Source organism: Amphiprion ocellaris, chromosome 8 (assembly GCF_022539595.1).
Source record: "Amphiprion ocellaris isolate individual 3 ecotype Okinawa chromosome 8, ASM2253959v1, whole genome shotgun sequence".
NCBI lineage: Eukaryota > Metazoa > Chordata > Actinopteri > Pomacentridae > Amphiprion > Amphiprion ocellaris.
The window spans coordinates 9,103,523-9,130,378 of record NC_072773.1 but is presented as its reverse complement, the minus strand read 5'-3'; the positions used below and the strand labels follow the sequence as shown (position 1 = coordinate 9,130,378).

The window sequence follows — 26,856 nt, the reverse complement described above, 5'->3', positions numbered from 1 at the left end:
GGCAAGCAAGAGGGTGATGGGGAAGAGACAGGGCCGCAAAGCCCTGCCGTCCGCCCCACCACACAGAGGCCATCGTTCCCGCCCCCACCTGCTCTCAGGTCCCTAACTGTTTTTTTTTTTACATTTTCACCAAAACAAAAAACATAAAAAGCTTTATCCGATCTGAAGTAAATGGACTGTAAAACCTACAAAGTTCAATTTACTTTTCTTTATCTTCTGTTTTACTGATTAATGAGATGTTTTTAGTTTTTTTGTTTTGTTTAGTTTCTTTGCTGCCATGTTTTCAGATTTTTTTAGATATGTTTTACAGTGTGAACATAAAGTAGTGATAGAGAAGGCAAGAACAGGGAAAAAGTTAAATATGTAAGAAAAGTTTTTAATATACAAACTGCAATGTAAATGTTTAATGTTTAATTTATTTTATCGAGAAGCAGTTAAAAGAAATAACAATATGATTAATCTGAATGATGCAAAACGTCAAATTTGACTTAAACCAGTTACTAGATGAAACCGGCTCTGCTCATCTACTTTTTATTCTTTTTTAATGAGTGATGTGACATCTTTTTATTTAAATTATTTTTTTTTTACATTAAAAAAAATCCTGCCACCCCTGCTACCAAATTTTCTGGCCATAACCATTTTAATTTCACCTGAATGTAATGACTAGATTACTTTTATTTCATAATGTCACTTTTATTCAGTTTCAAAATGTATTTTAATATAAATAAATGTCACTATCAAATAACTTTTATTTCATAATGTCACATTTCTTTCTTTGTTACTCTAACAAGGAATGCAGCGGTGTTACGTGATGATTGGTGTACATTTGTCTGTCCATCTGTCTGTCTGTCTGTTAGCAACATTACTCAAAAATGGACAAACGAATTTGGATGAAATTTTCAGGGAAGGTCAGAAATGGCACAAGGACCAACTGATTTGATTTTGGCAGTGATGCGGCTTACATTCTGGATCCACGGATTTGTTAAAGATTTCTGTATCATTGCAAGATAGTGGCACAGCGTCACTGTAACTATGACTACAAGTGAACGCTACATCAGCTGCCTGCTGACAATAACATGATTGCAATCCTACTACAAATCCACCACTGTGGTCTTATGGGAACTTAGCCGTCGGAAATGATACAAGGAACTATTGTTTAAATTGTGGGGTTGTCTGACTCTGAGCGATCAGTTCCCTGCCTCCAGGACACAATCATCCTTTTTGGCAGACTATCAGGTTACACCATAAACTGGACAAAAAGTGAATTCATGCCTCTTTCCGATAACTACACGCAAGGCTTTCTAGAAAGCACCCCATTCAAAATAGTTAAGGATCACCTCAATGGCCATACCCCAAAACCCTCAATCTATCTTTAAACTGAATTTTGGTGAATTTGTGTCAAATTTAGAACAGTGCATAGAGAAATGGAAAACCTTACTGCTGTCTATGATTGGCACTATAAATTTTGTCACGATGGTCTCACTCCCCAGATTCCTCTACCTTTGTCAGAATCTTCCCATATTTCTTACATCAGCATTCCTTAAGGAATTGGACTCAAAAATTTTATCTTATGTTTGGAATTATAAAAATCATAGAATTTCTAAAATTCACCTACGCAAGCCCAAATCAGAGGAAGGACTGCCATCATTCAAGCACTATTATTGAGCTGCCAACGCCAGGGTCCTGATGTTTTGGCGGCAGAGCTCACCGGGTAACTCAGCCCCTGAGGCCCCCTTGCAGTTGCGCATGGAGTGTGGCTCAGTAACCAACTCTTCTTTACCAGCCCTGCTGTTTACCAAACTGGACAACACCCAGATCCTAAAAAGCCTAAGCTTTACCTCAAGAAACTCTGTCAAAGTGTTTAATCAAATATGTAGGGTCCTGCACCTGCCCGAGATCTCTGCAGAAACACCAATTTGTTTCAATCGCTCCTTTTTTCCACCGTGGTCAGACAAGTGTTTTCACTCCTGGAGGGAGAGGGGCCTAACCTCTTTTGGAGATTTATACCTTAAGGGGAATTTTGCTTCGTTTAACTCACTGAGAGACAAATTTGAGCTACCTCACTCACATCTCTTTCGCTACTTACAAATGAGACATACACAAACCAGAACTAATAAACTTGACACTAATCTGGGAAAGCACATCTATGAAATTCTGAGGAGCCCACCTCACTCCAGGCATCTCATCTCCAAGCTTGTACACCTGTTTGACTGTGATTCTGTTGCGTCTTCTGTGGGGATTAGGGAGACCTGGGAAAAGGAACTGGGTGTGGACTTGATCGAAGATGTATGGGGCAGAAGCCTGTCTGCAATCCAGACCTGCTCGGTCAACAGCAGACACCAGCTGGTTCAATTCAAGATTGTCCACTACTCGAAGCAAAGACTGCACAAGATCTACCCCTCTGTTTCATTAACATGCAACAGGTGCCAGGCACCAGAATGCACTTTATCTCATGCTTTCTGGCATTGTCCTTCACTGTCTGGGTTGTGGTCCAAAATATTTGACTGGTACTCCAAGGCTTGCAAACAGTTCCTCCCATTGGACCCTATACTCACCATTTTCGGCTGCTCATAAACTCACACAGAGACTCCCAACTACGACGCAGCAGTCGCTGTTGCTCGGCATGATAGTGGCCAAAAGACTCATTCTTAAGGAGTGGAAGTCACCCTCTCCCCCTTCCTTCCAGAGGTTTTTCCATTTTACAAATAGAAAAACTCAGATTCATACGGACCAACAGGGTGCAACAATACTCTGACATCTGGGACCCATTCCTCGCACACCTTGGCAAAGGCAAAAGCTAAGAGACTGAGCTGGTTGAGCTCTTATCCCTGCACTTGTCACACACCCACACACCTTTCAACAGCACCATGATGTAGCACTGGCAATGTATGTATGTATGTGTATATATGTATATATGTTTTATGTATTATTATTATTTACATTTATTTATTTTTGGTTATTTTATTTTATTTAATTAGATTTATTTATTTAGGATTATTTTTTCCTTTTTTGGTCCTCTATGTCTGTCATGGACTGCATAGAGCCTGTTTGCTTTGTCTGTTTTGTTCAAAAAATGAAAATACATAAAATATTGAAAAAGAGAAAAAAGATTTCATCTGTCAGAAATGATACAACTGAGCAGTGTAGTTGTGAAAACACATATGGGCAATAACTAAATAAAGAAATTCTACTTCTGTTTTTTCCTTCTTTTCTTACGACACTTGAATTGTGTCGTACTACACAGAAGACATTCTGCTCTCTCTACTTCTAGTCATGGTAGCTCTGTTTCCATAGTGGTGCAGGAATTTCTAGTGCAGTGAAAAACAAGCCAAAGTGAGTAAAAACGCGACTGGGTTCATTGGGTGAATCTGTACTCACGGGCTGCTGTGGTTCCACTGTACACAAAGAGGTTTGCTGCGATTGGCTGTTTCCAGCAGCTTGAACTCCAGCAGGATGGGCTGATCCAAGTGTCCACTGACAAATGTCTGGTTGTTGTAGACTGAAATAGTGACCACTGGGGAGTTCATTACTGGATGTCTGGGAAGCCTGAAGGAAGAAAAAGAATAGAGTTGCCACATATCCACTAAATCAGTGTTTCTCAAAGTGTGGGAGGCGCAGACAAGGGTTCGCGAGCGACTGGGAGAAAAAGGTGTGTCTACACGGAACTAATTAGCTGAACTATTTTCTGAACATTGGTCTGTTTTTTGGGGCACACAACAATACTCAAACTGCGCTGGCCATTTGTCAAAACCAAGTACGCAAGTCCGTACTTGCGTCTGTACTCGGCAAGTGCAGACGCTCATAATGATGTCACCACCTCGGCTCATCTACTCCGAATATTTTTACCAGGAGTGTCACACATACAGACCGCGGGCCAAAACCGGCCCACCAGATGGTCCATTTTGACCCGCGGGATGACTTTACAAAGTGTAAAAATTACAGAGAAGACACTGACTGTAAATGCTAAGTTTGTACAACTGTAAATTTTAAATAATTTCTAGACCCTGACAAGTTGTTTTGATTATAAATTCCTACATTGTTCAGTTTCATATAGCTGTGACTAAATGTTTTGTGCCTTTGTAGATACTCTGTGATCTGTCAGTTGCATGTGTAAATGATCAACTGAGGCATAATATTGATGAAATTGAATTTATTTTTCTAAAGAAATGTCAGGATGATCACAATGTTTTGTAAAAAGGTAGTTCAGTAAATGTGATCATTTTAAGAATGTACTTTTTTGAACTGAAACAGTGGGAAAAAGTTGGAGCTGTGGATTTTTATAGGTTATTATCCTCTGATTTTACTGGTGCGGCCCAGTGGAGATTCCTGATCTCTCTCTCTCTCTCTCTCTCTCTCTCTCTCTATACATATATATATATATATATATATATATATATATATATATATATATATATATATATATATATATATATATATATATATATATAGATAGATAGATAGATAGATAGATAGATAGATAGATAGATAGATATAGATATAGATATAGATATATTGTTTCGGTTGTATAAATTTTTAGTGTGTGTTAATATTGCCTTACATAGTTTATTTTTAATGCTGCTATACAGAGAGTGCTAAACAGATTTTCATTGTTTTCTATAACAGTAACAATAAAGACCTATTCTATTCTATTCTATATATTATTTATATATATATATATATATATATATATATATATATATATATATATATATATATATATATATATATATATATATATATGTATATGTAAAACTTCAGGATTGACTGATTCCCACCTGACTCCCCGTCGGTCGGTGTGGTATTTGGGAGGAAGAGCAGCACCAAGACTTCGATAGATCAGCAGGATGACGATGGTAAATGGAGGCTCAGGTAGTGAAACGGTGCGTCTGGCCGCCACGTATTCTCCTGTCTGATTGGCCGAGATGCTGACGGGGGCCGACGCTGTGTTCTGATTGGTCGAGGCTGGAATTAAAAAGTCAGAGTGACTATGTTTCTTTGGATTCGGCCTTTAGTTCTGTGTTTCTGCTCTTACGGTTTTTCTCGGTAGTTCTTTCCTTCTCCTTCCAGCTGTGCTGCTGCTGCTGCCGCTGTGGCACCAGGGCAGCAGGGGGCAGTATGACGTGGGTGTAGGGGTCCCACACCACCTGGCTCCGGAACATGGAGGTGTGGTAGCGAGGAAAACGCCGTCGCACGTGGGTGTGGTTCTCCACGCGGTCCAGGTTCATGACTGAGGCGCAAACAGAAGCAATAAACAAATTAAAAGTAATTTTTCAAAATTGAAGATTTTTATTTACCATTTGTGCAGAAACAGAAAATCTAGGCACATAGGAATTCTTGTGCATTGTTCTCTTGTAGTTGAGTAAAAAAAAACAATCAAAACAGGAAGTTCAAAAATTTAAATAAGTAATAAAAGATAAAATACCCAAATGTGATAAATTAAACTGAATGCTACAAGGAATCAGTAATGTACTAACGACTGTCCAGTAAGATGTCGGGCATTCTGCACATACCCAACCATTCAAACGTTTGGTATCACCCAAACAATTTCATGTTTTCCATGAAAACTCACATTTTTATTCATGTGCCAACATAACTGAACAAGGGTTTTCTAATCATCAATTAGCCTTTCAACACGATTAGCTATCTAATGGTGCACTGTGCACCATTAGATGGGTGCTGGAAATGGGTCTCTGTACCCATATGTAGATATTCCATTAAAAATCATCTGTTTTCAGCTAGAATAGTCATTTACCACATTGGCAATGTCGCCACTGTATTACTGAATAATTTAAAATGATCTTCATGGCTTTTCTTTCAAAAATAAGGACATTTCTAAGTGACCCCAAACTTTTGAACAGTAGTGTACATCATGTCATATTGCACAAATTGCATTTTTGGGTACAATATTGGCAACATATTTTTGTCACCGTGAAAAAGAAAAAAGTTAAAGGTAAAATATGGATGCCATTTACCACAATTAGCAAGCTTTCTAAACCACATTGGGTTTATTAAGAGATAAATGACAGTATATTAGTGTAAAGGACTCTAAATAGACATAAAACAACGATTATCATGTTGGAGTTCAGCGTATTGTACACTAAACCACACATTTTAGCTAAAAAGTCTGCCAACGCCTCCAGGTTCCTGTTGTTATGACAAAAATGTCCCCAAATGCTTCAAATACAGAGTAAATTTAAAATGTAAAGACACCTAAAGCGCATACAAGCAGAGATTTTCTTCACATTTCTGCACAGAAATCACTCTTGCAGACTTCAAAACCTCAGTTTGTGTCTATTTCTTGCTCTTCTTTGTGTTTCTCTGCGAGGAAAGAAGCCTCAGTGAAGACACAGAACAAAGAAATAGAGGCAGCAAATGGATTCAAGTTCTTAGGAATAATCTGAAAAATACGTCAAAAACAGTAAATCAGTCCGGAAGAAGAACTGCACAGTTCAAAACCTTAGTTTGTGTGTGTCTCTGTCTTGTTTTGCTTCTTCCTCGTATCATAGATCGTCTCCTGTTGATGCAGCTGGACACATAATCGGTCATGCTTCCAGGGTTTATTGAGTATTTTGGGTCACCCAGGGTATCTATCACATAACATATTGACAAATCTGCAAACATACGGCTAACAACGTGACTCTGGAATATATTAAGGCAAAGCAAGGCAGGTTTATATGTATAGCAACTTCCTTTATCCTTTTCTTTTTTATGATACAGTTTTAAACAAGTCATAAAAACTATTTTACCAAGTCAACAAAGGGATGTACATTGACAAAGGTGCTTTGAAACAGGGTGTTTGCATTGCTTTATCCTTTATGAGAAAGAAAAATGAATAAACTAATAAATAATACAGAACCAAAATTGTCTCTTTTTTTCACAGAGGCCAGGATGGATGGATGGAATACTCCATCCATCCAGTTTTGTCCACCAATCCACAAAGGATGCACACATTTGTCAGCTTTGTAGGGTGTGGTTGTGACAGCTGCACGTATGAAACCAATTTTGACCATAAATTAGTTTATTCGTAAATGGACTGAGAAAGTAATTTTTTTCCATTATGTTAATTTCCTTAACAACTTCTATCCATTCTTTTTTTGTGCTGGGGAATCAGGCAGTTATACAATTTTTACCTATATCTTCCATTGTTTTGTGTATCTCTGTCCAGAATTTTTTATAGCTGGACATTCCCAAAAAACATGCCAATGGTTTGCATTCTGACTCCCACAGAGTCTCCAACATTTAGGGTCCTGTCCCGAAAAGTGTGCTTCCTGCTTTGAGGTGATGGAAAATCTATGCGAGTTTGTACACTTCCATTGAAAGTCACAATACCCATACCATTCCATCTTTGAAATTTCAAAGCTACCCTCTTGGTCCTAATTATTTTTACATATTCTGTGGTGTGAGTCTTTTTAGACATAAAGCCCTTATACAGTCTAGATAAGGTACTTCTATTTAATTCTTGACTTGATGAGCAGGCCCCCAGAAATTCTGTCAATAGCGGATCTTCAAAGGCAGGAAGAGAGAAACTTATAATAACTTGGTCATTGTAATGTCGTATCTGTAGGTAGCTGTAAAAGTCTTGTTTCTCTGGAGTATAATGCCTTTTCATGGTTTGAAATTTTGGGCCAGACTCTTGCTATTTTTGTTTTGTATAAATCATCTTTTTTTGTATTTCTGTGTATACTGGGTACTTATTTCATTTCTAATTTTCTTTAGTCTTAACATGAGATCTGGATTTAACTCTTTCATGCCTTGTTTCAAGTTCCTTTAATTCTGTTTAGTTTTGATAGTTTCTCTTTTGTTTCTCTCTTTTTACATGTATAGTAAGATATAATCTTTCCCCTAACCACTGCTTTGAGTGCGTCCCATACAAATTCTGGACCAACTTCTCCCCTGTCATTTTCTTCTAAAAACATTTTAATTTCCTCTTTCATCTGTATGTTAAACTCCATATTATTTAGAATACTAGAGTTGAATCTCCATAGTGTGTTTCTAGGTCCATCATTGATTTGTAGCAGTAAAGACAGGGGTGCATGGTAAGCCAAATCAGTATTTCCTATTTCACATTTGTGGATTCTATGATAATCTTTTTTTTTTAAAAAACTTGTTTATTCAACTCAAGGATGAATTCAACACTTTCTAAATAATACTTGACAGAGAGTTGTACATCATATTTTCAAATAGTTTGTCACTGGAGTCCATCTTTGCATGGAAAGGTCTGTTTTCAGTTGAAGTTTTGCAGTTAAATGTTCCATTATCTCTGTAAGAGACTGAAACAAGTTGGAGGAGAAGTGCCATTAGAATTTTTAACTCTGGTCTCTATTATGTTTTCACAGCTGGGTCTCCTCCCCGGCCTACCAACTGACTCAACAGTAGGAGGAGAATGGAGTTGGGTAAGGGTGAGACACCGCAGGGCGACCGTACACAAACGGCCATACACAGGAGGGGGTGACACACTTTAGTTTTGTTTCTTGGCCTCCTGATCGCCGTAACTGGAGCCTGTTTTCTTCACCTCGGTGACCCCTATGAGGCGGCGGATAGCTATAATGAGGAAGATGATAAAGCCAATGATGAGGAGAGGGGAGCCACTGACGACCACACCACAGGCAAACTTGATGAGGGGTGAAAGCAGCAGGGTGGCCCAGAACAGGAAGTTGAGCAGTGTCCATAGTCGGCGAGGTGGGATGATTGTGGGTCCGGGGAACTTGCCTTCCTTGCTGTACATTTCCTGCAAGGCATCCTTCTCCTGGTAGAGCTTGTGCAGCCAGTTGGCGCACTCCTGCTCATCATCTGGTATATCCTCCACAGGGAACCGCCTTACACTCAGGTTGGCTTTGTATTTCTTGCCGTTGACAATGCCCAGGAGAGTGGGAGTTTGGTTGTCTTTGAAGTTAAGGGTCACATCATACACGGCGGTTACTGTGTCCTTAAGACACTGCAGTGTGGTGGTGAATCCTTTGGTTCGAGGTAAGAGGTGATATTTAAGGAGGAGAAGGTTTCCTCCAACTGACCGTTATAATCTTTCTTGCAATCAGCAAAAGGATGCGAAATACATGTCTGTGATCTTTGTCATCAATATTCTCAGGAAGAATTCCAAACAGAAAAAACATCGGGTCCATATAAAGTTTAACCTTGAATATAGTTTCCATCTCAAGCTTAATGTCCTGCCAATACTGAGACAGTACTGGGCAGTCCCAGAAAATATGTGAGTGATCCGCCACCTTACTGCAGTTTCTCCAACATAACGGGGAAGTGTTTTTAAAAAAAAATGAAATTACTAAAGGGGTCCTGAAGTATCTAATTTTACTTTTCCAATCAAATTCTTTCCAGAGATTGCTGTTTATACCTTTGCGGCTGATCTCACACATATTCATGTCATGTGCATGTCACAAACTTTGAACCTTAAAACTGTTCCTGATGATCTGAGGGGTCTGGATGCACACATGGACACATGAAGCTAACAAGTCTGCTTTGCAAACCCAGACTAAGATTTTGAAATCTATCCTCTAACTCACAAGAAGCCAGTCCAGAGATCTGAGTTTCCTGGTGACTCTGGCAGCAGTTCTGGACCAGCAGCTGATTTTTTTTGTTAAAACCTGTGAAGACACCATTGCAATAATCTGACCTACTGAAAATGAAAGTATGAATAAGTTTTTACGTGTCTTGTTTGGACAGAAAACCCTTCATTCTGACTTAGTGATAGCTTTCAGGTGGTTGCTAAAATTCAGCTCTGATTCAATAATTACCTCAAGATTTCTTACTTGATTTGTAGTTTTCCACAACAAGGAGTCAAGGTGAGCACTGATCTTTTTATTTATTAGATAAATGTCTGAAACAATAACAGCTTTCACTGACAGTAATTCTGGATTCTGCAGGCACATTAATAGACCTACTGAAGTCTTGTGTGTCAGCTTCTTTCCTTTGGTTTCAATAAATACCTGTAGCTTCAAATGGCAAGTTTTTCTTTAAATTGATACTGACGTTTGTACTTATGCATGTGGCCTAGCAGGTTTAACTCCATTATCACAGGATCTGACAGTAAATTAGGTTCTTCTGCACATCTGACAGGTCAGTTTTCAGGATTGTAAAGGGGAATTATTTGTTTTAAGGGATGAATCCTGAACTTCATCAGTGCTGTCAGGAGATTTTTCATTAAGATAAGCCTGTTAATTTGCACAAAACTGCAGTCCAGAGTATTAATTGAAAAATAAGGAGGTGAAGTTTTTTGCTGCTTAAATAAACCTGGATCCATCAAAGTGTCTGACTAAAGATTACAATCTGAATGAAGTTCTCAGCCATTTTTAGCTAATTTTGCTCTAAACTGATAAGGTTTTTTGTTTATAAACTTCAAAATGAATGCATTCTGTTATTCTGCAGAGTTTTGTGTTTTTATGATATATATATAGTTTTATGATATAATATACTGTGCATAATTATTAATCAGACATTCGGAGGGACTGAGGTCTATCTAAAAGTTCCAGTCCCTCAACACAACGCAGACTTATTTCATTAAAAATGCCCTGAGAGCTCTGGTGAAGCTCATGATCACTGTTCCCTCTAAGCTGCGCACGTGCGCAATTGCGCACTGCTGACACGGTCTCTGCGCACAGAAAATCTGCGCTGCGCACAAAAAAATCCAACCTACATTGAAACTAAAATAAACACATAACAATTCATTCTGTGCTATTTTACAATGTGAGTCAGTGAGTGACGGGTGACTGGCTGCTCCAGCCAATGATGCGATTCATATACGTATTTACGCAGCTAACAACGTCACTGCCAGGCGTCCTTATGTGCAGCCACCGTTGTTATAGCTAGCAGAGCTGTGTGGCTGATGTTGAGTGAAGACACACTAATGATGCTAAATGCTGCTTATGTTGACCCTTTATAATAATGGCAAAACGAACGGGCAGTGGCACATCTCCTCACCAAGCCAAAGTAAAAAAGAAATGCGATTCTTTTAAGATAGAATGGCTGTCGGAGGTAGGGTTGCCACCCGTCCCTTAAAATACGGAATCGTCCTTTATTTGACAATTAATTGTTGCGTCCCGTATTGAATCAATACGGGACGCAAATTAATCCGTATTTTCAAAAACGTCCCATACACGTCTGTCACACACTCATCAAAACTGTATAATGAACAAAATAAAACACAGGAAATATTAAGGGCAGCCAATCTCATCTTCGTAGGACCTATGTAACGAGGGACCGATGCAAGGTCCAGCGGATAGACTTCTCTGTCTGTCCGGTCCTGCCCGGTCCTATGGTGCTGACACGGTGCTGCTCCCGTGCATTTAAAAATGTCTGCAACCGAAACTCCACCACGTCCAAAGAAGCAAAAATGTTTGCAAATGTACCGACGTGAGTGGGAAGAGTCGAACCCCTGGCAATGGGTACAGGGCAAACTGTGTATTCTGTTCATGGACTGGCTGAAATAAGGCAGCATCAGGGGATCAACATGTAAGAAACATGAGAACAGAGAGAACCCAACCAGCAGATCACAGTTTTTCATCCTCCCTCACAGTTTTTCATCTGTGAATGAAAGTATCTGTGTTGAAGCTTGTATAGTTTTTTCCTTTTTTTTTGGAGTATTTTCTCAACATAGTAAAAAATTTTGTGCTTGGTTGGCAAAAAGGAAAAAGAAAAACAGAAGTGGACTGAAGTTTACCCCACATCTATGCAGCATATGACCACATTCACACACACATACATATGCACACATACTTCATATTGTCTTGTCTGAGCACCTGAAAAAGGATGCTAACTACTTTGTGAAAACAAACCCTCCATCTGATGTCACAGTAATTTCAGAGAAGAGTTTGGGATGAGACAACACAAAAATGTTTAAATGAAGGCCCTCCATGATTTATCTACTGTACATCTCTTCTTGCAGCAGTTGTAACCTGCCACAACTGTTTGTCTGAGCAGATTTAGGGAGGTAAACCTGCAGCTGCCCTGTCAATTCGCTTGCTCTCCTCTCCTTGCTCTCCTCTCCTAAGTACTCAGTCCATGACACATCTCAGAATCGCCCTGGACGGCCACCACCACCGCCGCCACCTCCAAAGTTGTTCTTCATGGGGCCAAAGTTTGAGGCCTGGGGGTCGTAGTGGCCCATATTGTAGCTATTTCCGCCGCCTCCACTGCCACAGTTGCCATAACCATTGCTGTCATAACCGTTTCCTCCATAGCCGCCGCCGCCTCCTCCACCACCCTGGTTGTAACCCTGATTATATCCACGGTTGCCATTATTATATCCACCAGGACCACCTGGGCCACCTCCATAGCCGCCATCACCTCCATTGCAATTGTAAGGGCCATCTCCATATCTCCCCCTGCCACCCTGATTGAAGCCTCTGTCGCAGTCATAGGGCCTTCCGCCGCTGTTACGACCTCCCCTCATTCCCATTCTCAAGGAGAATATTCCTAAACTTGTATCGTATTTTGTCCTTTAGCTTGAAGTAGTGAATGACTTTAGGTGGCTGAATTTGTTAGGCATCTCGTTTTATATATAATAAAAAATGCGTTGATTGGATGTTTTCAAGTTCAAAAGTATGTCATGCATTTTGTAGTAACCACACAAGTTATGGGAAAATGCCAATTTGTCACTTCTTGTAGCCATCATCTCCTGAAGTCGATATGGTAAGGGACATCAGTATCTGGTTGTTAATTTACCAGAGGATGCTTATAATCATGCTGATGTGGTCATAGACTCTACAGTATTTTAGTGACTTAATAAATGCCTAAGTTGTTTGTTTTTTTAAAAAATGCTTTTTAGTTTTTAATAAACATTTATTTAAAAGCCTATATGTGATCAATAAATGGCCTTTCCCTATGTAAAGAAAAACTCACTCAGAACTCTGTTAAAAGTACTAAATAAATCAATAAATACATGCATACACACATAAATAAGTTAATATATTAACTGTGTTAAGATAAGATTTAGATGAAAAAAAATGCCTGTAGAGAATTTCTTTGTACAGTATTCTGCATTCAGTTGTTTATGTTTTTGCAGAATCCAGTATTGCACAATGGTTGGTCATTACATTTTATTAGTTTGGTTTCACTGTTTAAAATGAGGACACTTCTTTTCAGACAGAACCTGGGATCATAAATCAATACAAAATTTTTAGTTCCGTGTTAATAAAGCACTTAAAGCTTTAGGTATGGCTAAATGCTTTTTTCAAAATTAAATATACCACTCCTTGGGTGGTAGTGGCCCCAAGTTCGGGAAGGTTGGAAAGATATTCACAGATTCAGACTTCCAGCATCAATAACTCATTAGATATAGGTTGTCAAAACATAAACGGTGCCTCTTTCCCATCGTTGTAAGCCAGACAATGTGCTACAAGCCCAGTTTTATCAAAAGTAGCTGTCTTTCAAGCTGCAGAAATAACATTGGTGTCTATGGATTGCACAGGTACAGTCTGCAAATTGCAACACCGTTGCAACAGCAAAGAGAGACACAAATATTCAAAAACTTCACTCTGATACATTGTAGTGTCACCAAAATCACTGCAGCCTTCAACTGGCTCCTGTTGACAAAGTGTTTTAACAGAAATGTAAATGCTGTAATTTGATTCTTTTAATGAACCATGTAACTTGAATGGATGCGATGCTGGTGTGACCACAGTGCACACGTCTGATGTTGCTCACAGTGGTCCAAAGGACGCTCAGGGAGTTTGTGTGTTTGCTCAGACTCATGAAAAATTAGAGGGAACATTGCACATGATCTATCCTGAGAATCTTTAATACAAATAACTCCACCTTAAAAACCTGAAATTTGTGCGGACCAGCTCAACAGAACTTAATATCAGATCCTGAGGTGGGCCACTTGACTAAATGTGCAAGCCTCTTTCAGTTTAGGGAAGCATTCATTCTTATTCTTTTTGTTTCTACCGCATGACTTGCCAATTTTTAATAAAAACCAGTCTCTTATAGTCAAAAATTCAACAATTTACATTGTGAAGATCTAAAAGGAAACTGAAGTAGCTGCACGTGTTCATGTCACATCAACACCCTGGTGAAGAAAGCTCGACAGCGTCTCTACCACCTCAGATGCCTGAGGGACTTTAAGCTCCCTCTCAAGGTGCTCAGGAACTTCTACACCTGTGCCACTGAGAGAGTTTTGGCTGGGAGTTTCACCACCTGGATGGGCAGCAACACCCAGCAGGACTTATTGGTCCTGAGGAGGGTGGTCTGCTTGGCTGAGCGCACCATCAGAACCACCCTCCCCAACCTGCAGCCCACCCACCCCAGCCACAGATTTCTCTGATATTCTCTCTGCTGCCGTCAGGGCGGCATTACTGCTACCTGAAGGCAAACACAGAGAGGAGGAGGAGAAGCTTCTTCACAGGCTGTCCGCCTGCTGAACCTGAAACAATAGACTCAATAGACAATCAACATGCAACCTCTGTTCAATATCCCGTTCACTTTTGCCTTATATATATATGTATATGTATATATATATATATATATATATACACACATAATTTTCAGTACTTCACTTTGATGTATAGATTCATTTTGCTCATATATATATATATATATATATATATATATATATGCACACACACACACACACACACACACACACACACACACACACACACACACACACACACACACACACACACATATTTAAATAATTTTATTTTTTTTTTTGTGTTTTTATTCTTTATTCTTATTGTTTTGGTTTGGAACAAGTGCACAATGCATTTCACTGAGCATTAGAATTATAATTGTTTGTGATAAATAAAGATCTTGGTCTTGAGTCTTGAATCTTGAATCATCTAAGAGTTTGTTCAGACCACATTTGTTTCTCAAAGATGATGGTTCACCACTATCCTTCAGGTTGTAATAATGCATTGGACAGTTCTTAACCTGATTTTAGTAGTTTCAGCAATCTCCTTAGTTGTGCCTTGATGCAGGTCAATAATTTGACCCTTCTGAGACAGATTAACATCCTTTCCATGACCACAGGATATGTCTTCCGACATGGTTGTTTAAGAAATGAGAAGCTACTCACTGCATCAACTAGGATTAAATGATTTGTTGCCAGCTGAAACATATTCATCACTGCAGTAATTATCCAATTGAAGACTCTTATCTATTTGCTTAGTTAAATCCAAGTGTTGACTTTAAAAAAAAAAAAAAAATTAGACAGTCTGTGTATTTGATCCCATATCCATATCCTCCCCGTATTATCCATTACATCAAATTTGGTAGAAACTGTCTGTGTTTGTGTGTAGGAGAGTTAAATTTTGTGTTTCCTTCTGCTTTCACTCCTGCTGCTAATTCTATGTTGTCCATCTGGGAATCTGCATCAGGCTTCGCTTTACAGTTCTGTTTGGATGAAGCAAATGCAGTGAAGTATGAAACAGAGCTGCCGGTACATGTTGGCCAAGATAACTTCATACTTTACTGAGATTAGCTGTGTTACCAAACTACGCTGAAAGAAGCTGGTCAGGTGAGATTTACCATCTGGCGACTTTGATGAGTTTCATAAATTTTTGGTTGAACGCTGTTCTGAAGAAATTCGATCTGTGCATGTAGCTAAGAGCATTAACCAAGTGTGAAATTCATTGTCACCTGATTCATCCCTGTCAAAAGCTGCTGCTCTTGCTGTTTCAACACTTCTTCTTGCTGTATGTGGTGCAGATTATTTAGCCACATTTTCAACGCAGCTAAAAGCGACAGAAAAGTGTGGAAAAGAGCAAAATGCGCAGAATGCCAGAAACGACACAACACAGGGTGAATGGTCATTTCTACAGATGTATAGTTTATAATGTACAAAGGAGTATCTATGCATGTGTGAGTTGAAAAGTTACTGTATTTAACACATTTTCGTTTACAGTAAGTGTTCAGAAAAGCAATTTACAAATGTGACTTCAATCCCCTGAATGCCTAAACCTGCCTGCAAGTTTGAAAGGTAAAAATGTGCAGAAGATAAATCATTTGCTCTATCCAGATTCTGTAAAAAGCTAAAAATTCTGCACTCGTCGATGCAATCATGAATCGTTGCTGCGATGTGACAAAAACTCAGGGACTATTCAGTGGAACTGGGTTGAACTGCAGGTTGTGAGTCTATGAAGGGTGAAGCATTAGGAACGCATGTGGGCACTTAAAAAATGGATATGATGATTTCAGCATTTTAAAAAAGTTTTTCTCAAAAAAAATAATCAAAATAAATCAACTTTAGTTTTTCCCTCTTTTTTAAAATGATTTATGGTACTGTAACTGTGTCATACTGTACAGAAGACATTTATGAATCCTCTCTAATTCTAGTCATGGTTGTTCTGTTTCCATAGAGGTGTAGGACTTTATATTGCTGTGAAAAATGAGCCCACAGTGAGTAAAACAGTAATGGTCAAATAAATCCAGGGTCTTTTGGCTGAACTGGGTTGAACTGTAGGCTGTGTTTACACAGAGCAAATAGGAAACAAGTGTGGAACAATATTACAAATGTAAATAGTAAAATATCTATAGTACGTAGAGCAGCCATTTTTTTCTTCAGGATTGGTAACAACTGGGGGCAGCTGGAAAATATTGTTGGCTGATTTCAGTTTTTAAAATTTAAGTAAGGTAAGTAATCAAATGTAACTTTTTAAAAAGGATTTATAGCATTATAACTGTGTCTTACTGCACAGAAGTAATTTTTTAAATTTTCTCATCATGGTTGTGCTGTTTCTGTAGAGTTGGCGAACTTTATACTGCAGTAAAAAAATTAGTTCACAGTGAGCAACAATGCCACATTCCTAGGGTTAGTCTCCATATATACAAAAACAAGAAATACCATAATCCAATGTCAACAGCAGAACACAGACTTTAAATTCTGCATTAGTGGAATTTAATTTTCAAATATATTGACATGTTTGCAATCCTTATTTTGCTGCTGTATAAGATTCTAAAAGGTTTTTCACACAGTCAAATTGGCTAAAAGGTGATAATTTCAACATGTTATTTCTAAGGCAAATCATTCTTTTATAATGAATTTTTAAAAAAAAATTAGATTCCACTTAACTTAGTCACAGCTCCCCTTCTGCTTCTTATTTATAGCATTTTAAACTGTCTCATACTGCCTGAAAGGCATTTGAAATATTTTCTCTACTTCTAGTGATAGTTGTGCTGTTTCCACAGAGGTGCAGGATTTTACATTAGAGTGAAAAATGAGCCCACAGTGAATAAAAATGTGACAGGAGTAAAGAAACTGCTCAGGGTTCAGAAGGTTAATGAGCCTCAGTCTTCAGTGATGTTTGTGTGTATGTATGTTGTCTTGTGTGCGTGCCTGTGTGTATTTTTGGCATCTGTAAATCTAAATGATGTATGTTGGCCAGCGCTACGGTGCTCCAGGGCTCGTGTGCATGAGCTGAGAGCTTTAGCTGCTGTGTATGTGTGGGAGTGTGAAATTCATTCCTCTGTGCTGCTGCCAACACTCCGACTACACCACCACCATCATCATTGTTTGAATTAGTGCCGTTCATCTACCGTTTCACAGTGAGTCATTTGACCCGATTTCACAGCAATTATTTACAGTATTATGAGAAAATGGCTGCAAATCATGTGTAAAGATTAAGATTTTATTACTGTCTTATTTGCTTTTATTGCCTCTGACTCGTGGTTAGTTATTGGATCACGCTGCTGTGAATGAGTGCAGTAAACTCACCTATGTTGGGAGCAACCAGAGCCACGGGGTTGAGGTAGGTGAGCTTCATGTTCTGGGCCAGGTTCTGCGCATACTGCTCCAGCAGCTCGGTCAGCTCGGCTGGACCGCCACCTGGGACGTGGTTCTGACTCTGAGTGAGAGCCCGCCAGAGTCCGGAGGTACCAGGATCCAACACCACGCTGCAGCCTCGGACGATGTTCTGCAAGTAGCAAATAAGAGGAATAATTAGTAAAAGGGTCCTAGAAGGGGCTCCACCTGCTTTACAAGTCCGTTTCTCCCATAGACCACATGTGCTTGTCGGTGTAAAAAGAAATAACGATAAAGATTTCAGACAGTAAAAGAAAATAAACATAGAAATGTGACGGCAAAGAAAGTAGGAAAAAAAAACATTCAAGCTCTTTAATCGTACACACAAAAAATGGAAATTTGATGTTCATTATACCGAAAACCAAATGTTTGAACACAATATTCATATCAGTGACGCTTGCAAATCTCATCAGTCACAGGTTGCGCGTTTTTGGGCTTGCTTTCTAAAGTGTAGTCGCTTATTTGGGCTTGCTATCAACCCCTCCTGATTCTCTCCGAGTTCTCCACAATAAAGTGAAACAAGTTAGTTTATCCTTTTCCAGGACCAGTCCACTCCCCCGTTTCTTGGTAACCGCCCCCACCGACATTCACAAACATTGCACAGCAACGCTTGTGCATGTTTGTAGGACCTATGTACCGGGCTGTACTTCGCGTCAGCGAAGTACAGCGGATAGACCTCAGACTTCCCCGTCTGCGTCTCTGTGTGCCCGCCTGCCCGGTCCTGTCACAGGTTGCCTGGTTACAGACGCTGCTGCGCACTGCTCCCGGGCGTTTAAAAATGTCTACACCCAAAACTTCACCACGTCCAAAGAAGCAAAAAACATTTGCAAAAGTACAGATATAAGTGGGAAGAGTTGAACCCCTGGCTTGACAGCGTTAGTAGTAATGGGTATAAAGCAAACTGTACAACGTGTTGGCGTGTGTTTTCTGTTGCTCATGATGGACTGGATGACGTAAGGCAGCATCAGGAGACCAACATGCAAGGAACATGTGAATGGACAGGACCCAACCAGCAGTGCCAGAGTTTTTCATACCCCAATCATCTCCTGAAGTCGATATGGTAAGGGACATCATGATGTGATCAGCTAGATTCCTACAGTATATGGTTGTGAATTTACCAGAGGATGCTTATAATCATGCTGATGTGGCCATAGACTCTACACTATATTAGTGACTCAATAAATGCCTAAGTTGTTTATTATTTTTTAAATGCTTTTAAGTTTTGAATAGACACAGCACTAAATAAATAAATATATGCATACACACATAAATAAGTTAATTAATTTATTATGTTAAGGTAAGACAGATTTAGAAAAACAATGTTTGTAGAGAATTTCTTTGTACAATATTCGACATTCAAATGCTTTTTTCAGAATTAAATATACCACTCCTTGAGTGTGGCCCTAAGGAGCCGTGATGGGTGTCGTTTATTTTAATTTCTGAAAAGTGGTAACCCCAGATTTTGCAAATGTGAGATACCTGCTCACCATGCAGTTTTAGCATTTAATACAAAATGCTGGCTCCAAAAAGTACCTTTCTCATCCATGAGGCCTACGGACATTGGTTCCACCACTACAAAACAAAACGAGACAAAACAAACAAATGAGCTAAAGACAACCACTCCCTGTATAAGAATGGTCAGTGTTGTCTATACCTGCTGAGGAGACTAGCATCATTTGTTGTGAGCAGGCCACTGCTGAAGACCTTTTACGACGCTGTGGTGGCATCGGTGGTCTTTATGCAGTGGTGTGCTGAGGAGGGGGATGCTCTGAGCGTGATAAAAACAGACTCAACAGACTGATAGACAGAGCCAGCTCAGTCTGTGGCTGATCCCTGGACTCCGTTGAGGTGGTGGGAGAGAGGAGGGCTCTGGCCAAACTGTCTTCTATCATAGGAAACACCTCCCACCCTCTGTATCAGACTGTAAACACCTTAAGAAGCACCTTTAGCAACAGACTGTTACACCCTAAATGTAAGAAGGAGTGTTTCCGCAGGTTGTGTATTCCAACATCAGACTTTACAATGCCGCCTTATAGACTCGTTTACCTTTGTTACTGCTGCACTTTTTTCCCTTACATATGCATACCACTTATGTGCAATAACTGTTTCAACTTCATTCTCATGTAAATAGTCTTCTTTAAAAAAAAAAAAAACATCTGTATATATAATGTTCTCTGCGTTTTTGCACTGTGTGTTTCTAATTTATTCTGTACTGCCTTTATACTATTCTCCTTGGAGCTGCTCTAACGGTGAACTTTCCCCACTGTGGGATCAATAAAGTTTATCTTATCTTATCTTATCTTACACTGCCTGTCTCACACATCCATCAGTGCTGTGGATCATCTTGGCGAATTAATTGGATCTACTTCGACTGACAAAGAAGTCACTGGACCAACTGTCTTTTATTTTAATCAGAGCTTTAGAATCTCAGTTTTTTTCATCAGTTTAAAAATTTAAGTTATTCAAAGGTTTTGTTGACTATTTACTGTCAATTTACTGCATCCAAAAATAAATGTATATATTTATACTATTATCAAGAGACATCTCATTTACATGATGTGGCAGTTCAGCTGTTCGGCTTGTTTTGGGCTTGTTTCCATAGAGCTGCACGCTTGTTTCTATCGCGAGATCTGGCAACACTGTCTGGAATATAAAGTCTTCTGGTTTGCATACAGACCACCCAACAAATGACTGGTTTCTGTGTAGAAAATCAGGTGAAAGTTGTGAGCTCTGATGACTGTCACTTTCTTGTTTCTTTTGTCTGTTTAGCTGTATTTTGTATCTGAAAAGATCCCTATAAATAGCATTTATGATAATTACTATTATAATCACATTATGCTTTAAATCTACAGATAATTAATAGTGCCTTGGGTGCTTTGGACAGAAAAAGTAATTACATGTGTGTCATCTAATTTAAGAATTTCTATTAATATGATCTACCTTAAAACAGTGCATTGCCTATATCGTCAAAATCAAATTCCGTAAAAGCGTCTTGCTACACTTTGTGTTTGCTCATGACACTGATGCAGTTCTTGTTTTTGAACACTTGTAGGTTAATCCTCTTAACCCAAAGCAATTTCTGGGTATTTGTGGCCCCTGTTACATTTTTACTCACTGTGGGCTCATTAATCACTGTAATATAAAGTCCTGCATCTCTATGGAAAAAGAACAAGCATGAATAGGAGGAGAAAGGACTCAGAAATGTTTTCTGTACGATGTGATAGTTATAAATCATAAATATCATATAATAAATCATAAGAAAAAAAGAAAATAAGTTGAATTTCTTTGATTATTTATTGCTATGTGTTACCATGACTGGAAGAAAATGCTGACTCTGCATATTATAGATATTTCATAACTTTCATTTTTATTTTGTTTCCACTCTCCTATCTGTTTCAGGTAAGCACAGCCTGCAGTTCAACTGAGTTCAGCTGAAAAGTCCCTGAATTTCTGTTATGTTTGTTAGTTGCAGTTAAGTCAATAATGGCTTAACAGTTGTGTCGAGAAGTAAAGAATTTTTAGTTTTTGTTTTGTTTTTTTTTTTTACAGAATTTAGTTAGTGCAGAAGCTTATTTTTGGCAAAAAATTTACTTGTGTACTTGTGACACGTGGAGTAGGGTAAAATCGATAAAATATGTCAATTTTAAACTGAGATTTGGTTCAGTCTGCCAACCAAGTGGCACCTCACAGTTGAATACTTAAGGATTGTGGGAAAGTTGAAAATCAAATGATTCTTTCTGTTCTTACAGTTTCTGGCTCTGATAAATGGTCTAATTTTGACAATTTTATAAAGGTAACATTCCTTCCAAAGGTGTATTAGAAAATATCGGAGCAGACACACCAATTCAACACATCAGTTCATGGAGGACACTTAAGAGACAGGGAAAGAATATGATTAAGTCACACAAAGACTCAGACATTTCAGTCAGTTAAGCCCAACAGAAGCCAAAAAATGTCTGGACTCGACTTTGCTTGAAGAGAGCTGCAGTAGTCCTCGTTGTAAAGGCTTTTGTTACGCTGCTTTGGCCAGAGACATGGTTAAAAAAAAATCTTAAGCTGTACTCAAAACCAAACAAGTCTTGACCCCAATTAGAGCTAGTTTCACCACTGTCAGCGCTTCTTTTCATGGAGAATTTTTGACTCTGGATGGAGGCTTGTTAGAGAAAGTCTCAACTACACAGCCTTGAAAAATGGTCAGAACAAAGAATAATATCAAGGAGATGGAAAAAGAAAAGAAAAATGCCCAATATGATCCCTTGCAGTCAGACAGTAAAACACTGCAGTGTTACGTAGAGCTCTGGGGGAGGAAAAAATACATCAGAAAACCTTCAGAGGAGAAAAGCTATATAGAACAGTTTAGAAAGGATGCGGTGAATTGTTGAGGGAGATAAATAGAAAATCAAGAACAGGGATTGTGGATAAGTGAATGGAGTGAAGAAGAAAATGAAAAATGCCATAGATGGAAAGTTTAGAGGAGGAGAGTTGGGATGAGATGGAAAATATCAGCAAAAAATAGCAAAATGGACCAGAAAGCGATACTTTAACAACTTATTTATGCCTGTAAGAGCAGAAAATCTTCTACTCTGTCAGTTTTTAATGATTATTTTGTAAAATAACATCTGTAATATGAAGCATAAGTGGCTCAAACGTCAAAGATCTCAGTCCATAGAAGGTCAAAATACTGCCATGGATGACTAATTCTCATTTACGGCTTCCTCCCATCATGTTTTTTGTGTTTAGAAACTCAAATCTATAGCTAAGACTGAAAATAAGCCTCCTATGAAAAATATCAAGTATGGAGCTCCACTTTCACCTAAACAGGTTTTTACACTGCAAGAGCTCATTTTGACAGAAAGACAGAGATGAGAATAGTATGAGAATATAGATTACAGAATTACAGAACAAACTGGTAGGATGACTGGTTGAGTTATAATTCTAGCCCAGTTGTTCAAAAACCAGATTATGTGTGTCACTATAAAAACAAGTTGTCATGTCCAAATGGTATTTTCCGCATGTAATTTAAAAATCATCTTTAAAGTAAATTCAGTTCTGTTGTCTTGCTTCATTTACACTCGAAATAAAAAGCACAGGTGAGGTTAATTTATGTCCTCCACAGTTTACACTAATGTGTGGTTATAGGACCTTAATGTAACTATGTGAACCATTTTTAAGCAACAAAGTGGTGCATGTATGTTCCTAAGTAGTATGCTTCAGAAACACATGCTTTCTTCAGAAGCGTCTCACTGAAGGCGAGAGCTCTTATCGAAACTGTCAAAGTAATCAACATCTATCTATTCACTTTATATCTGAAGAAAAGAACTCAAAACTACTGCATCAATAAGAAGACGTGATGAACGTTTTTGAGCCAATAATGTTGGAAATTGCATGAACTTAATATTGTGTATAATTTAGACTCAAATTTCTGCCTTAGTTGGTTTAAAACTAAATTGAAGTTGAGGTAACTTAATGAAATTGGTTCGATAACTTACATTTTTCTGCACTTTGAGTTCAGAATTTCCAGTCTCCCTCAATCCTAACATGTTTGAACAATTGCAATACTAAGAGACAGTTTGTGTTAGGCCTAATTTAAAATAAATAAATGAATAAATAAAAGGGAATTTAATTTACTCGTAGATTTGAGGGTTTTACTGCTGTCTTATTTATTTATATGTGAACTAGTTGCCTATATTTCAGTAGCTTTGAAACTAAAGAATTCAGGTTTGAAAGTAGATTTGTAGATGTGAAAACTTGCAAGTGCATTAATCAAATCATTATTCTTATCTATTATTTCTTACATTATGAGTCAGTGCAATACCATTATACTACCATTATAATACTGTTATTTTCCGCTTCTGGAGGAATCTGTGCAATATCTGAATATGCACATATGGTAGAACCAGTACTTATGGATATTTTTATTTTATTTTATTGTTTTATTGTATATTTTACGAGCTACACAGTGGCATGGTGGGTTGTGCTTCTCTCTTTGCAGCTAGAAGATCCCTGGTTCGCATCCCAGTCTTCCCTGTATAATAAAGGACCAGGACGCGGTAGAGTTCTGTCAGGACACGGTATTCAGACATTAGCCAACCTACCACAACCCGTAGGTGCAAAGCATCATGGGACGTGTAGTCCAATAGTCCTACTACTACACCTCCTCCTTTTAGCTAAAGTCAAACTCATTTTAAAGCAGACAGAAATAATGTTTCTGACAGATAACATGAACACTAAAGTGCTGCATCTCATTTCAACATTTCAGAATATCGTAACATTTCTGTTTCTTTCTTTCTTTCTGTAAACATAAACACAAACTGTTTTAAACTATGCAATAAACAGCATCTTAAACATTTGTTTTGTCATTTAAATGAACATGTGTCCCGTAGTTCACCAACCTAATCTATCGGGTGGTTTCACAACTCGACCAGACCTTGTAACAGAACCTGTAGGTCTAAGGTGAATCCTGTTTCTCCTTAGAAAACCTCTCTCAGTCTCTACCACATAAGATCTGGGGGTACTGGCCGGTCTAACTACTGCTCCTGTAGTTCCTTCTGTAGTAATCCAAACCTTCTCTCCTGGTGTTAGTTTTGGAAGTGGTCTGGTGCGGTGTCTCCGGTCGTAGTATTTTGCCTGCTCTCGCCTCCCCTCCTCATCCTTCTTTCGAAAAGCTTGCAAGTCCGGCCACTTAGGCTCCAACTTGGCTGAAGATTGGGGAAGAGAGGTGCGCAGGTTTCTCCCCATTAGTAGCTGAGCTGGCGAGAACCCGTGTTCCAAAGGGGTGGCTCTGTACACCAGCAGTGCCCTATTGAAGTCACTGTCCTTTTTCCACAAGTCCTTGATTGTGCGAACAGCACGTTCAGCCTCTCCGTTAGCCTGGGGGTACCTGGGGCTGCTCGTGATGTGCCTGAACTGGTACTCTTTTGCAAACTCTTTGAACTGTTCTGATGAAAACTGCGGGCCGTTATCTGATACCACAGTCTCTGCAGTTCCATGTCTAGCAAAGACCTCTTTGACAGCTCTGATAGTGACTTCTGCTGACGTGTATTTGAGTTGTGCTACTTCCACATATCTTGAGAAAAAGTCAATGACCAAAAGGTACTGTTTCTTTGACCACTCAAACAGATCCATGCCCACCTTCTGCCATGGGCAGTCTGGAAGTGGAGTGGGCAACAGTGGTTCACGGTTCTGTAATCTGTATTTTTGGCATGTTTCACATTTGTCCACTATTTGGCCTATCTGTGCTGAGATGCCGGGCCACCAAACTGACTCCTTAGCTCTAGCCCTGCATTTTGAGATCCCTTGATGGCCATCATGCAGACACTGCAGCACGTTTCCTCTCAGAGGTGGTGGTATCACCAGTCTTTCTCCTTTCATGAGAAGGCCATGAGCAACATGGAAATCCATCCTGTGCTGCCAATACAATTTGATATCTGCATCTAGCTTGCACTTCTCTGACCAACCTGCCAAACAACAGTCTTTCACTTTTTTACACAGTTCATCTTTTTCCTGTGCTGACTTTATCTCCTCCAGCCTCTTCTCAGTGGCTGGGAGACAGGATACAACAGAGTCCACAAAAACCTCTACCTCTTTCTCCAGCTGAAGTTCATCTGCAGAGGGCGGGCCCCTCACTGGAGCGCGTGACAGGGCGTCGGCAGTGACGAGGTTTTTCCCTGGAACATGGATGATTTCAAATGAGAAACGCAGTAGCCTAAGCCGAAACCTTAGGATACGTGGAGGAAGATCGTCCAAGCCTCTTGTGCTCAGAAGAGGGACCAGGGGTTTGTGGTCTGTGATCAGCGTGAACTGTAGTCCCATTAAATATGAAGAAAGTCTTTCACATGCCCATGTGACTGCTAGCGCTTCCTTTTCTATTTGCGCATAGCGCCTCGTTACTGGTCGCCATGTACCATCCGACTGCTTCTGTGTGAGTACAGCTCCAACACCGTATGGCGATGCATCTGCAGCAACTCTTGTGTCTGCTGTGTTGGAATACTGCGCAAGCTCTTCAGGAGAGCTTAGTATCTCTTTCAGTTTCTGAAACGCTGTTTCCTGTGGCTCTGCCCATATCCACTCATTTCTCTCTTTCTGCAGCTCTTTAAGCGGCGTGGTTATTGTGGCCAACTGTGGCATGAACTTAGCGAGGTAGTTAGCCATGCCCAGGAGACGTCGAACATCTTCCACACACTTTGGCTGTGGCAGCTGCTGGATTGCTTTTACCTTGCTAGGGTCAGCCTCAATGCCTTTGGCTGAAACTTTGTGTCCACCGAACATGATTTCTTTCTTGGCAAACTCACACTTCTCGTTGAGAGTGAGGCCCTCCTTTTGGAACTTTTGGAGCACACGATGCAGTCTCTGATCATGCTCCTGTCTGTCTCTGCCATACACAAGCACATCATCCGCATGACAGACTACGCCATCGAAGTCCTCCAGCATCTGCGACATTCTTCTCTGGAAATGTTCCGGTGCCGATGCTATGCCAAAGGGAAGGCGGTTGAACTGATACCTCCCAAAAGGCGTGATAAATGTTGTGAGGGACCGTGACTCAGGTGTGAGGGGTATTTGCCAAAAGCCAGAACGGGCATCCAGTTTTGTGAACACTTTAGCATCTTTCATGTGTTTGATCCACTGCTGGGAGAATATGGCGTTCCCTTTTCACTGCTGTGTTCAGAGGTGTCAGATCTACACATATTCTGGGTGGCTTTTTAGCTGGTCTGGGGATGACAACAATGCCTGAACACCACTCTGTAGGCTCAGTGACTTTGGAAATGACTCCCATCTCTTCCATCCTGTTTAGCTCTTCTCTCACAGCATCTCTGAGGGGGAGGGGAACACGTCGTGGGGCAGAGAGGGCTACAGGTATGGCTCCCTGTTCTAGTTCTATATGGTAAGGTTCTTTCAGCATTCCTAAACCCTGAAACACATCTCTGTACGCTGCTCGAAAATCTGTCTCACTTTCTTTGACTGTGTCCACTCTGTACACTAACCCCAATGCCTCACAGGCTGGTCTGCTTAACAGTGGTTGCACAAGGCCTGACACTAAATAGACATCTTGCGACGTACTTCGACCTTTCGCTTCTAACTGTGCCCCAAAGCAGCCCTTAACTTTGAGT

The 26,856-nt window shown here is 39.6% G+C and overlaps 2 protein-coding genes across 5 annotated transcripts in view; both read right to left on the bottom strand.

Annotated features, from left to right (window-relative positions):
- celsr3 (cadherin, EGF LAG seven-pass G-type receptor 3) overlaps positions 1-26,856 on the bottom strand; it is a 216,416-nt gene that overhangs the window by 34,020 nt on the left and 155,540 nt on the right. For all 4 annotated transcript variants that reach the window (XM_055013004.1, XM_055013000.1, XM_055013003.1 and 1 more), the window contains 4 exons: positions 17,663-17,861; positions 5,033-5,227; positions 4,776-4,962; positions 3,379-3,546 (listed from right to left, as the gene is read on the bottom strand). In XM_055013004.1, coding sequence (XP_054868979.1) covers positions 3,379-3,546; positions 4,776-4,962; positions 5,033-5,227; positions 17,663-17,861 — 749 coding nt within the window. The remainder of the gene's footprint in view (positions 1-3,378; positions 3,547-4,775; positions 4,963-5,032; positions 5,228-17,662; positions 17,862-26,856) is intronic.
- LOC118470241 (1-acyl-sn-glycerol-3-phosphate acyltransferase gamma-like) lies at positions 8,285-9,374 on the bottom strand. The gene is made up of 2 exons (XM_055013057.1): positions 9,347-9,374; positions 8,285-9,006 (listed from the first exon to the last, which is right to left on the bottom strand). Exons 1-2 carry the CDS (start codon positions 9,372-9,374, stop codon positions 8,459-8,461), a joined length of 576 nt encoding a protein of 191 aa, XP_054869032.1. The 3' UTR covers positions 8,285-8,458.